This window comes from Talpa occidentalis, unplaced genomic scaffold (genome assembly GCF_014898055.3).
Source record: "Talpa occidentalis isolate TD23 unplaced genomic scaffold, MPIMG_talOcc4v2.1, whole genome shotgun sequence".
Taxonomy (NCBI): Eukaryota; Metazoa; Chordata; class Mammalia; order Eulipotyphla; family Talpidae; genus Talpa; species Talpa occidentalis.
Window position 1 is genome coordinate 14,368,398 of NW_026555331.1, and position 13,908 is coordinate 14,382,305.

Below are 13,908 nucleotides of genomic sequence, written 5' to 3' on the forward strand. Positions count from 1 at the left end.
ATTTCAGACTCAACTGCCTCACATAGGACCCCTAGACCTCAGAACCTGTTAGGGGAAAAGGATGTCCTGAGCAAACTCCATATAGGCTTTGTGGATGCCACCCCCACTCCATCAAGACACTGGGAACTACAAATCCCATGATCCCCAAAGGGAGGACCTAAAGGCAGAGTTAAGCAGCCATTTTCTCTGTTTGTAAATAAAACCAGCCATGTTAGTGGGGTCTGGGACACTTGGCTCGTGCTCTTGGCCAGGCAGGTTTGGTCTCCATGGGTCATTTGGGATTCCAGGTTGGCGGAACGGGTAGGATGCATTTAGAAATTTATCTCCCTCTTTTCTCCCTAAGTTGTACATTTCCTCATTTCCTCTTCCCTTGTAAATAAACCTTTGTTAATGTTTAGTGTATGCCTGCAGTTTAAGTCCCCTTTAAGTGCATGGGTGAGGACCCACAGTCAGGCAACCCATTTTACATCGGGGGTTGCCCTGTAACAAACCCACCCAGAGGTCCCTAGCTAGGAAATATTCCCCAGCCCCTACTAACTGGCATCAATACCCAATGACTTTGGGCTTAAAAATTAGGGTCTAAAGCTGTACCAAGCATTTTTACTTCATCTGTAACAAATTTTTCCACTTCAACTTCTATGTTTCCACTTAATTTCCTACTGATTGCTCTTGGGTCCAATTTAATGTCATTTAGATCCAGGACTTGTATGCGTAAAGCAAATGCTAATTATGATAATTAACAAGTCTTTAGAGTTTGTGGTTTTAAAGCCTTTTAGTACACATTATTTTATCCACACCAAAAGATGTTATGAACTCGGTGGAAGAGGTGGGAGAACACTGCCACTTTCACTGCTGGCAAAGAGCTCAGAGGCAGGAGTGGGAAAGAGGAAAGGCATTAACAGCTCAAGTAGGACTTGGATACTTTCTGTTGATTTCGTTATCCTTGCTCTCTCCCTCCCTTTTCAATTACCATTCCTAATAGGGACATAATTAGGTTTACTGCATTTTTGATAATTCATGGTGTCCAAATGTCTATGGAGAAACAAGTATTCTTGTTTACTGTTAGTTGAAGTAAAAATTGTTGCTTTGTTGAAGGACCATTTGATACTATCCAAATTTTAAATGCATGCAATCTTTGCCCCAGTTACACCCTGTGTGAATATTATTATAATACTCATAGCCAAAGGCTGAAAAAAAATTAATGTCCATCAATGAGAGATTGACTGGTTTAGTAAATTATGGCATGTCAATGTAATAGAAAGCTCTACCGCAGTGAGGGGAAAATGAGATTGATCTGTGTGTCCTGGTTTTACAGTATATATGGTGAGAATGCTTGGGAGAAGGGGCTAAGGGGTTCAATCAAAGCTCTGAGGAACAAATATTTGTCCTGCTACATTATGTTATACTCTTTGTATATGCTATCATTTTTTAACAGAGCAATCTTTTTTTTTTTTTTTGGTGGGACCCTCGCCAGTGGCCGGGGATCGAACTGGCGCTGCAGAGGCTGCGGGCAGCCTCGCAACCCAGTGCTCAACCACTGCGCCACCAAGGAAGGCCCACAGAGCAATCTTTTCATTTAAAAAAAGGAAAATTTGGGCCTCCCTGGTGGCGCAAGGGTTAAGCACCACACTGTGAAGCAATCCGCAGCTTCTGCAGCACCTGTTTGATCCCGGCTGGCCAGGGAGCAACACACATGGTGCAGCAGACCTCTCCTGACTCGCCCGCTGCTCCCCTCAGCAGTGTATTTCAGTCAGTCTGCCTGTTCTGCTCCCCACTCTGTCTCTGGGGAATCCTATCACGGCCCCCCCCACCCCCCAACCACATCTCTGGCCTGTTCCCCAGCTCTTGTATGCATGAATAAATAAATCTTAAAAAAAAAAAAAAAGAAAAAGAAAATTTTATGTGTTTACTATTTAGAGGTTTCATTTCTCTTGGATATTTTCCTTTACAATTTTTAAAGTGCTTTGAAAAATATGACTTCTACTTGCCAACTCAGCATGCCTGTTTTAAAATTAATAATCAATTTGCAATGTCTCTGTTATGTAAAAGAAGATCTATCTTTTCACTAACCAGTAAGCAACACTTTTCTTGAATATAAACCCAGAGCTCATAATGGATGAAGATGAGTTTATAAGAAATAAGAAATGGTTATGCTCTGTGAAATAAGTGAGAAGGAAGAAGAAAAATATCGATGGTTTCACTTATAGGAGGAAAATAGGGGAACCAAATAAGGGACCAGGGAAAAAAATATATTAACAATAAAAAACACAATAAAACAGACAACTAAAAATAAACAGACAACTATAAATCAGAGACATTCTGCAGGGGCAGGAGAGGGATCAAAATGAAGGCAGGAAGAGCTCAGGGACTGTGGTGATGGTGCACAGGTGAATTGGTGGTGGGAATTCTATGGGGACCACACCTGAGAAAAGAAAGCAAACATTGTACAAAAATGAACAATGATGTAAAAAATATATAAAAAAATTATTAAAAAAATAAGAAATGGGTCTATTGAAAGGATAACAATGAATTTTGAACCAGGAGGAATTCCTTGCCTCTCCTTTCCAGCATCTCTGTATTGAACTGCCGGGCTGTTTGTAAGAAGCCTCAGAGAGTTTAGCATGGGCTTGGAGGCGTGATGGGAAGCTGTCACAAGTTTCTGTTTGGCTCAAGAATACCGTGGAGCGGCTGTGAAGAGAGTCTCAGTGGAGACCATGTCGGTCACCGCCAGGACTTACTTCATTAAAAAATGGGCTGTTGGTTCCTTCCTTCGCTGAGCTTTGCTTCTTCTCATCCCCAATCTCAATGGTCACGATGGGGTCAATGTTTTCACCCACCAGGTGACGAGCCTCAATGATGGTGATGGCGATCTGCAAGACAAGTGCATGAGTCGCTGCGGCCTGGCTCTCCACTCACAGGGAAGGACAGCGGGAGGCTGGGTAGAGGAGTCAGTCGCTTACCTGATAATTTTGGGATCTGACTTCCCCATCATGAACCTTTTTCAACAGTTTAGCTCTATTAATAGAAAATTAAATACATTTGTTTCATCAAGTAGGAGCATACATTCCATCCATAAGCCACTAAGATTTCCCCAGGTATTCCTAAGTGCTTTTGTTTATATGACACCACATGTTCTCTCTCTATCTCTGGGACAGGTAGGTATAAAAGGACATGTGACTGAACCTCTCTATGGCTCAGCTTCTCTGTCCTAAAAATGGAGCTTCAATTCCACTTACCACTTGAGATGACTGTTGCAATTAAAGATGTGATGTATATGAAGGCTTAATTATATGCCTGGTAAGTATCAGCTCTTGATGTGAGTATGACTGTTAGTTTTATTTTTTTTTTTTACAGAACAAGAAACTGAGATGACTCAGGAAGTCAAGGACAAAGCTGGGTCTATATAAGGACATCCCCCTCCTGCCAGATCCTATCCACAGGGTCACTTTGCCTTTTCTGGTAGATATAACAATTCTGAGTTTCATGATGACTTTTGAAAAACTGATAAAGGATCAAATTGGAAGGCACGACCAAGATTCCACCTCACTGAGATTTCACATCGCTGGGGATTTCATTTATCTGGACTGTCATAAGTAATTGAAAACAGATGTGCAACATCTGGGCACTTAGAGATGAGATGATAAGAGAAAGAGATAAAGAATCCCTGTTGGGCCTCCCCGGTGGCTCAGCGGTTGAGCGCTGGGTTGCGAAGCTGCCCGTGGCCTCTGCGGCGCCGGCTCGATCCCCGGCTGCTCCCTGGCCACCGGAGGAGGGTCCCACATGGAGCGCAGACCTCTCCTGCCGCCCGCTGCTCCCCTCAGCAGCGTACTTCGGTCCTTCTGCCTGCTCTGGCTCTGGTGAATTCTCTCACCCTCCCGCGCTTCTGACTGTACCCAGTGCATGTATAAACAAAAAACAGAAATAAATATATAAATAAGTAAAAAACATGCCTCTTTAAAAAAAAAAAAAAAGAATCCCTGTTATCCATAGGAGCAGCACTGGTTGGGAAAGGAATTGAACTTGAGTTCCCGTAGAATTTTACTCTCTTACCTTCTAACAATGCCATCCTGCCGTTGACTGCATTCCCTTTCTCCTGGTTATAATTGAGTCCAGTAGAGATAAGAATAAACTAATAAAAACTTCAACACTTTGGACTGATCTGAATTAGAATAGTTATGCTCTCCAATTTTGTGATATTAGCCTTAATTTCCTTGTCTAAAAGTGGAAGTTATTATTCCTACCACCTAGGGTTGCTCTGAGGATTAAAAGAGGTAATGCATGTAGGAAAAGATAGATTTCAAAAAGCATCTGTTCAGCAATATAATGCTAAATGTGCATTGATCACTTATTATACAAAAATGCTATGCAATTCTCAGAGTGAAAAACAAAGAAGAAAAAGCAACCGTCTTGGTTCTTGCAGAGCTAGCAATCTATCTGAGGGAGGGAAGACCAACACAAAGAAAGAACTAGCAAGTATAAAATGTAGAGAAAAAAATGTGATATAAGGTCAGAGAAGAGAGACATTCTCCAGATTGGGATAAGCAATGAAGACTGCACTGTAGCAGTTACATCTTAATTCTATTTTAGTTGGTGGGTAGAATTCCAGTTGATGGAAAATGCACAGACTGGGAGAAAGAAAAAAGCTTCTACTCTTTACTTCTGCCTTCCTCCATTTAGTGCTATTATCCTGGCTAAATAAATGGCAAAGGATCCTTTAAAGGCTATTAAAAAAATAATTGAAATCCCTCTTCAAGGTCATGGCGGGAGTGCTTGTCAGGGTGCAGTGTAGAGGGAAGAGGAAATAAAATGAGAACGTGCATACAAGTTTCATGTCTTCTCTTAAGCGTCCACCTCTGGGCTATCACCTTCCCTAATTTCCAGCTGTCTCCCACCCTTCTCTGCCTCTTTCACACATGCGTTGCCATCACAACCCAGCAACAGCAATTCAGAATCTGCCACACAGGGAAGAACTTCTTTGCTTTACCGACAGTAACCACTCTGAGTGCAAAAAGAAGGGTTGGGCAGTGAGGAATTAGCGTAAGAAACTGACAAATACAGTAGACTGAAAGTTTTGATAGCCCCAATTATCGGCTTCCAGACACCCATGCTCTTTGGCCTATAAATTGTAGTCTCCGCTCTGTGGATTGATCTTGTGACTTGCATGGGCCAACAGAATTCAGCACAGATGACTGTCAACTTCAAGCCTACACCTCAAGAAACTTTGCTTACTTCTGCTCTTTCTCTTGGAATACTGTCATCACCTCCATAGGAACTAGCCTGTTGGAGGATCTGATATCACATGGAGAATAGCTCAGTGGTACCAGCTGAAGCAATCCTAGACCAGCCTCCCACCAACCAATCCTCTCATTAAAATGAATAGAGTGCCGAATGATCAGAGACAGGTGAATGGGTATCCGTACTATCTGAAGCCAGTAAAGCTATCCAACTGACCCGCAAACTCATGAGCACTATAAATACTTATGATATTAAGCCACTGGGTTTGGAGATTATTTGTTACACACCAATAGTTAACCGATAGAGCAAACTGCATGCAGAAGCCCAGTTTGTTCTGACTTTTTGTTGGATAATATAAGAAACACCTTCTCATGTGCAACAAACACAAAGTTAAGACATCTAGGACCTCGATGAGCTAAGGAGCAGGTGAGGGATAGCTCCTGCACCTGTCTCCTGTTGCTGCTGCCATTCCTGAACTAGAGGGTCATGAAGACCTTAACCAGCAGCTGGTAGTGCCAGGACCTGGGCTGCTGCAGGCTGACAAGAACCAAGAGGCCAGAACTGCTACAGAGAAAGCTCAGGACACAGAACTCTGTCTTTCTGCCCTCGATCTTTCACTGGATGTTCTTCTCTGTTCTCCCAGACCCTGCAGGGTTCCAGACACATGGTGTGCTAACAGCCAGAACCAACACTGTACCTTCTCTTTGGACCAGCTGTGGAGACAGGAGTGACAGAAGCATCACCATAAACCAAATCTCCTTCAGATCCTTCCTGGGGAGAAGGCCCCTCTTGTGGTACTTCAACTTCACCTTGACGATCTACAGAAGCAAACAAAGGAATAAAATCTCTGTTAACCATGAGATGTGGTTGGGATTTGAGCCCTTTCTCTGTACCTAGCACTTTGCCAGTCACATAATGACAGTCCCCACAAGCCTAAAATGAAAACATTCAAACAAATCTTTGGCAGAAAAGCCAGATACAACACTTTGATGGTGGAACAGCCAGACACACAACTTAATTTTTCTAAAAAATTTTGCATCTTCCATCTTGTAGGGTAAAGAAAATGTCAGGCTTTTCTGCCCTTCTGCCATCAGGATAGATGGTGGATCCTTGTCCTGAATGCATGCCTGATGGCGGGCACCTGGAATAGGGTGTGGGCATAGGTAGATGGGATTCAGCTGAGTTAAGACTGTGCTTTTAAGGGCGGCGTCATGGGGGGAAGCCAGCAGCCCCAGCCAGCAGCAGCAGAACCTGAAGGAGAAGCCGACGCAGAAGCAGAGAACGCCAGAGAGCCCTGATAGAGTGAAGACTTGCTGGGGGCTGGGAGGTCTGCCAGCCTCCCAGCCCCCCAGCCAGCACCCCTGCCTGCCATATGCCTGGTGAACCCCAATAAAAGACCTGCAAATCCACTGAGGACTCTGACTCCTCCTTTACCCGGTCTGCATGGGATCAGAAAACCTGCACCTGTGCCCATGTCCTGCCTTTACACATCTGTTCTTCAAACAAGAGTAGATTGAAACGCAAGGTGTGGTGGGAAGAGCATTGCACCAGGACAGTAATGACAAGCTTCCCTGTCATTGCTGGACCACGTAGGGCCTGCAATCTGTTCCCTCTGCATTGCTAATAAGGTGCCAGGTAAGGCTGTTCTGTGGTCTGGGGGCCAATTTTGAGAAGCAAGCTATGCTGTAGGTTAAATACTTTTTCACAGAGTCACAGGGTCCTAGATCTTAGAACCTCTAAATGTGATCTTATTTGGAAAAAGGACCTTTGCTAATGTGATTACATTGAGGGTTTTGAAATGATGAGGTCATCCTTAATTATGCACATCACATGGTAATCACACGTACTCCAGAAAAGGGAGGTGGGGATATGAGAAGAAAGCAATGTGACCCCAAGGCCAAGCTTGGACAGAAGCTGCCACAACCAAGAACTGTCTCATGAAGCCATCAGGAGGTGGGAGAGGCAGAAACAGGTTCTCCCAAGGGAGCAGGTCCAGCCCACATCTTGCCTTTGACCCAGTGATTCTAATTGTGGACTTTTGCCTCCATTACTGTGAGGAAACTAATGGGGCATCTTTAAGCCCATCCAGTGGTCATGTGGCACAGCAGTCATAGCAAACTAATATACAAGTAAAGTTTAGAAAATATAAATGAGCGTGTAGTAAACAGATTCTTCAGGCTTTTCCCCCACCTCTCTCCCCCACCCAAGGGATTCTGTTCATTTATCCGGGATGCTGCTGGGATGTCCCCATAGATGACAGATGGCCCATTCTGAACTGGATGATTTGAAGACTTTTTACCAAGGTGTAAGTATAGGAAAACCACAAAAACGTGTACAGCTATCTGAGGCTCACAGCAGTCAGTTACTCCTTGAAGCTTCCAAAAAATGAGAGAGAGTCAGGCCCAGTCAGCTTGCTTATGAAGGGCAGTGACCATCCTTCAGCTGAAGGACACATCCTACAGGGGCCTGACCTCACCCCTCTCAGACCTCCTGCTGGGTCACCCCATTGGCTAAGGGACCTGGGTCACGTATCCACAGTGATCAGTCCCCCTGGGAACAGTGGAGAGATGTGAGGGTCAAGCAAAGAGTCCCACACAGGGATGTCCTTCCAGATGCTCCAAAGTCCACTGGCCAATGCCTAAAACCCAGCACAGGAGTCAACACTAGCAAACATTCCATGGATATATGCTGAGCAGAGAATGAATGGATTCTCATGGGAGGTACCCAATAGTTGTTCGTTGGGTGACTAATTAATGGGTGGGTTAAGGTAGTTGGAACTTCAAGAAATTAAGGATAGCTACTTTGACCCCAAAAACATGATGTAAAAGTCAGAGGTTTGAGAATTTCTAATATTTTATCCAGAAAAGTCCCAGCTTCCCAGGTTAGGTCAAGATGGAAAGTCCAAAGTGTACTAAGTCCTGTGGACTTCGTTTTGTCAGTCTTCCACAGGGTTGGCCCCTGGCCAGCTGGATGGATGCTATTTACTTTCTAGGAGAGGCCTGACTCCTTTCTGCCCTGTTTGCTTTGTGGGCTGAAGCCTCTTAATTAGAATGAGACATGGGAGCCAGCTCTTCTGAGATGCCAGTAGTTGCTGCCCTAAATCTCCGTCAGTAAAGGCTCCCTGGAAGCCACCAGGGAATCGGAGAACCCCTGGTCCTGGTGTGAGAATGACCAGCTTCTTTGTTTATTAGCTGTGTGACTTTGGATGAATCACTCATCGTCTCTGAACCTTGGTTATACAGCAGGCCCAGAGAAATCCACATTTCAGACACAAGGATCATGTATGCAAGTCAAAAGCAGCAGCAACGTATTATATGTGTTAGATAAAGACATAATTTTTTTTTAAATAGCACTTTTGTAAAAATCCTTGAGGAAAGGTGCTGAATCTTACCTAACCTTACTCTTTCACCAGGACCTACCACAGGGTCATAATATCTGTGCACTAGGAAAGACCTCAGAGCCTTTCTTCTCACGACCTGAATAGACAGAACAAGTTAAAAGAACAAACAGTACTTCTATTAAGCTTAAAGGCTTGCCTCCACTTAAAATGTAATGCCTCTCCTATCCCAACAATGACTCTTAGTCATCACTAACACTTCAGTATGAACAAATAATCCGGTAAAATAATTTTTTCCCGAAGGACAAGGAATGGGCTTAGGTAGGCCATAAGGTGAGAGCACAGTTGCGGTGGACAGGAGTAACAAGAGGGGTAAAGATAAAGACATTTTGGTTTAGGAATGTTCCAGAAAGATAAATTTGAGCTCAGGGTTGTCAGGGCCACCCAGCAGAAGTCTCCAGAGGACCATCCCAGACCTGCCCATTGGAAACAGTCAATCCTACTTTATCAAATAAATGTGACTGTCAACCCTCTGTTGGGGCTGCCACCACCAGCTCAGCTCACACTATAACTGGGATCTTTGTCCTTCTGGAGGAGTACCTCATTCTAAAGGTGGAAAGCCAGAGAGCCTGCATTTCCATCTCAAAAACCCTGCTTTTGGATTCTGTGCCTCCCACGCTTTGGGGTCTAGGAATGCTCACAATTTTTTGAACTAATGGTAATTGCTTCTACGCTATGCCATTTGGGCTTCTGAAAGGTCTTGGAGGAACACTCTACCTTTGGAGGGAGCATGTACCTGCACAGCCCCACCCCCTCAGCAGCTGCTGTCCTCACTCCTATTTTCAAAATCTCACTTCATCCTGCCCCTGGCCTCATAGGACAGCCCGGCCACCCACGTCATGCTGATTTGACAAAGGGGGAAAGCGACTTGGAGCCACTGAGTGACTTATGGGTCACAGAGCAAATGAGAATAGAAATGGGAGGTGGAACGTAACCACTGTCCCCCGCTGGAGGGTCCCCTCCCATTGCCCAGCCAGTCCACCCCACCCCTGCTTGGCCCACAGGCTAGAGAAGCACTGTGATTGGCTGGGTCACTGTGTGACCCAGCAAGCAACACACTCACCTCACTCCCACGAAGAGTGAGCTCCACAGTCAGCCACGGAGAAGCCACTTTGTGAGGGCCCTGGAAAACGTTCAGCACCGCCCAACCACCCCAAGTCTCACCTCGGGCAGCCTTGTTGGTTAGGATCAATCCTTTTTCTCCTTTATTCTTCTTCCTCTTCTTCAGTTTCAGTCCAAACACCCCTTTTCTGAAAAGAAGATTAAAAATTAAATAACACACTAATAGTAACTTCGAGTCATTCAGACATGCTAGGAGAAAACACACACACACACACACACACACACACATGCACACACACTGAGTTGTCCTGGAAGCCTAACAGCCTCCTCATCCACCAGGGTGGCTGTCTAAAGTCAAATGTCACAATGGCCCCACAAGCTCTACTTCTGCAGAAAGCATGAAAATGCCACCTGAACAGAAACCATGATGTCCTCCCAGAGCTACACTTAAATGAGGCCTAGTGCAAACATTACCCAGCGCACTAGTGGGTATTTCTCCATCTCTCCTCACTTACCTGTGCCAGGCACTCAAAACTATGGCATCGTTTCATCAGGTCAGCAACCATTTCATACCCCCTTCCCAGTGCAGATCCGGGGCCCAGAGAAGGCAGATGATGTTTCTAAGATCACCCTAGACCCAGCCCTCTCTGACTTCAGAGCCAGGCTCCAGCCAGTGAGCATCCTGAGCCTGCCAGGGCCCCTGAGCTGAGCGAACACCTTCTCCAGGGCAGGACTCCCCATTTCTGAGGTCAAGTGGCCCTGGGATGTTTTTGAGGTCAAGCCACAAGTGCACAACTCCGCTAATACATGGCCCATAGGGCCCAGAAAGTCAGCTACTATTATTGTTTCATTAGCCATGAGTGGAAGGCCCCAGGAAAGGGCTCCAGTCTGCTCTAAGACAACAGGAACATTCTAGATGCTTCGGCCCCTCCTGAAAGAATCCAGAATTACAGGACTCAGAACAGCCCACTCAAAAAGACTCAGTCACTTTCATCTGCAAATAGGATGTTGCTGCTAATAAATGTCAGCACCTGCCACAATCAATGTTTCTGTGTCCTTTGGGTAGATCCCTAGGAGTGGAATTGCTGGGTTGTGTGGTAGCTCCATTTTTAGTAGACTGAGGAATCTCCAGACAGCTTTCCATAGTGGTTAGACCAGTTTGCACTCCCACCAGCAATGTAGGAGAGTTCCTTTTTCACCACATCCTCGCCAACATTTGTTGTTGCTTGTTTTTTTTTTTTTTTTTTTTTTTTTTTTGAGGGAGAGGGATCAGAGGGAGGAAGGAGCACAGGGGACTGAGGTGATGGTGCACAGGTGCATTGGTGAAGGAAACTCTATGGGGACTACCCCTGAGGGGTGGGGGGAAGCAAATATTGTTTAAGAATGAACAATGATGTAAAAAACACAAAAAAAATAATATTAAATTAAATTAAATTTTAAAAAAAGAAGCAATACAAGATTCAGCTTGGGAACTGGCCCAAACCGACTTATTTCCTCTAGAATTTGGGGGGTTGGAGGGGCACTTATTAGCTCTAGATTTAGCTCAGATGCACCTTGTTCATTCACACGGGTCTCTAAGGACATCCCACTCACAGCATGATGTGAAAACACACTTGTAAAGCGACAAGCATGCTTCCAAATAGCCACTGTTGATGACAAGGAGTGAGCTACAGTATTTCCTTTCAGTGAGTTTCACATTGTTCGACATAAGCTGACACTTTGTGCCAAGATTCCATTTTTATACACACACTATTTCTTAGGAACCCCACAACGCACCAGGAAGCAATGCTTTTATTACCAAATTTTAGAGGGGACTCCTGCTTCCAGCCGTACATCAGGCCTAGGGTCCAGGACTGAGTCTGACATGCCAGGTCTCCAGGGCATCTGCCTGCATGCCCACCCCACACCAGTTTGCCATGGGTTCAGAACCCGAACCCTCCTCCTGCTTCCCCAAAGGGGCTGGGCTCTCCGGGTTAAGATCTATTCAGCCTCCTCGCTAGGCTAACCCAATCTAAGTCAAGAGAGATGCAGAAACCCCCATACTAACCTAGTCTCCTCGGGGTTAAAGCTGCCGTGACTCCGGTATCTGTATCCAAACAACAAGGGCATTAGACAGCGCACGTGTGGCCGCGATCCCGCACCTGCCCCCAGCGACGCCGACGTCCACCTCCACGCAGAGCCTGCCGGAGAGGCTGGGACACACGCCTGGCCCAGGTGTAACAGGGGGGTCCCCAGGAAAGGGGGAGGTTCCAGGTTTCCTGTCCCACCCAAGGGAGGGTGGAGCTGAGCAGGAAGAGGAGAAGCTGCAGAAGAGACTGAGGAAGGAAGCAGCATGGAGCCAGGAGACCTGGAGGAGGCGCATGGAGCCTAGAGACACGTGAAGAAACTGCGCTTGCCTTTTGGTCGTGGACTGGGCGACACAGATGTGGGGGAGACCCGTGGGGAGGAGACAGTGGCAGCTTTTATCTTGATTCTGATTTTGCTCTTTTCCTTCCGGGCTTGTCTGGTTGTTTCTGACCCTTTTCTGTGGGTCCCCACTGGAAGATGCTTTAGACTTGTGGCAGTTTTTGGGGCCTTGCTCTGGGCCGATCCCATATGGATGGAGTTTTACCCACGAGGGGACGGGTAACTTTGGGTGCTTCATTTAGAAACCAGACTCTTTGCCTTTCCTGTATTGTTTCCTAGTTGTATTAAAGTTCCTTCCCATTAAAGTCTCATATGTTTTGTGTTGATGTGGCAGATGGCAGAACCCATTTAGATTAGGCAGGTTTGAGGGGTTTGGGCTGCTCCTCTCTCTGCCCTGTAACACAGGGAGGGGCTCCGGGGGCTGGGCCGTCTACCCCGCCTCCTAGCTGTGTCCCAGAGGCGCGCCCCAGGACTTGTCTGAGCTGCCGGTCCACTTCTCGGGAGGTGGCAACAGCATTAAGTCTGTTTTTCTCTCAGGCATGGTAGGGACATGGCCTCGAAGGCCTCGCGCTGAACTCCCAGCGCTACAAACAGCTACATTAAAGTCACCTCCTTGGGTCCAGTGGAGACAGGATTGGGAAAAAGGGTTTCCAAGTGGTTTTCTGGGTATGTCACCAGATTCCCTTACTGAAATCACATCGTTTCTTCTGTTAGTGGAGAATAGAAGCAGCCCAGGCCCCGGGGCCAAACGATTATTTAATTGTGTCAATGGGTGTGACCAGCAGGCTCTTCCTCCCCCTTAGGGGTCCGGAGGCAGGTTGACTGTGCACCTCCCCCTCCAAGCCCACAGTCAGAACCCCTAGGGGGGCAAAAAGACTTTGAAAATAAGTATGAAAATAAAGACTTTGACCAATGCAGTAATTTGTTTATATAAAAACTCTTAAACTGCTATATTTTTAGATGAAAAAAAAACCTCATAAAGTTTAAAAAATAAATTGTATTGAATAAAATTCCTTTATCAAAAGAATGAATTTGCATGTAATCAGATCTATCTTTAAAATAAAACAAAACCCAGTTTACCACCATTTTGGTGTTGTAAAGAGCCTTGGCTAGATTCCTAACTGCTTGCTGGGAAATACTATGTGCTCACCCTACATGTAAGATTGGGATATAGTCATTAAAGGCAAACTGTTAGGGGGAAAAGGCTGTCCTAAAGCTAATTCCACACAGGCTTTGTGGACTCCACCCCCACCCCAGGCCAAAGCCAAAGACACTGGGAACTCCAAATCCCATCACCACCAAAGGGAAGGTGGCTGGGACCTGAGGGTGGGGTTCAGCAGCTAGGTTGGTATAAAGCCAGACACGTGGGCTTTGGAGGGGTCCCCCATTTTGGCTTTCCGCCAGCTCGCAGCGTCTGGCCAGCTCGGAGAGTGCTTTTTGGGTTTCCAGGTCGGGGGATTGGGTAGGACGCATTAAAGACTTTATTTCCCTATTTTCTCCCTGAGTTGTACATTTTCCTTATTTCCTTTTCCCTTGTAAATAAACCTTTTATTAACCTTTTGTGTGTGCCTGTAGTGGAGTATTCATAAGTCCCTTGTAAGCACGCAGGTGAGGAGCCATAGCCAGGCAACCCGTTCAATATCGGGGCTGCCTTATAATAAAACTACCAAGCACAAAAACAGCAGGAATGTGGGTTGGATAGAAGATGAGGAGCACATAAATCCAGGTGACATGCTGCCTAGTGGGACTTGGAAACCTAATCCTTCCTCGCGATCTTCCTGTCACAACTTGCTCCATTTTGGTTGACA

At 45.8% G+C, this 13,908-nt stretch overlaps 1 protein-coding gene across 1 annotated transcript in view; it reads right to left on the minus strand.

Moving 5' to 3' along the window:
- The window catches only part of FER1L6 (fer-1 like family member 6), a 95,519-nt gene extending 83,655 nt beyond the window's left edge, over positions 1-11,864 (minus strand). The window contains exons 1-5 of the mRNA XM_037501995.2: positions 11,742-11,864; positions 9,797-9,882; positions 5,933-6,053; positions 2,961-3,015; positions 2,739-2,870 (exon numbers count right to left, since the gene is read on the minus strand). Of these exons, the coding sequence (XP_037357892.1) occupies positions 2,739-2,870; positions 2,961-3,015; positions 5,933-6,053; positions 9,797-9,882; positions 11,742-11,803 (456 nt within the window). The 5' untranslated portion in view covers positions 11,804-11,864. The remainder of the gene's footprint in view (positions 1-2,738; positions 2,871-2,960; positions 3,016-5,932; positions 6,054-9,796; positions 9,883-11,741) is intronic.
- Positions 11,865-13,908: the final 2,044 nt, after the last annotated feature.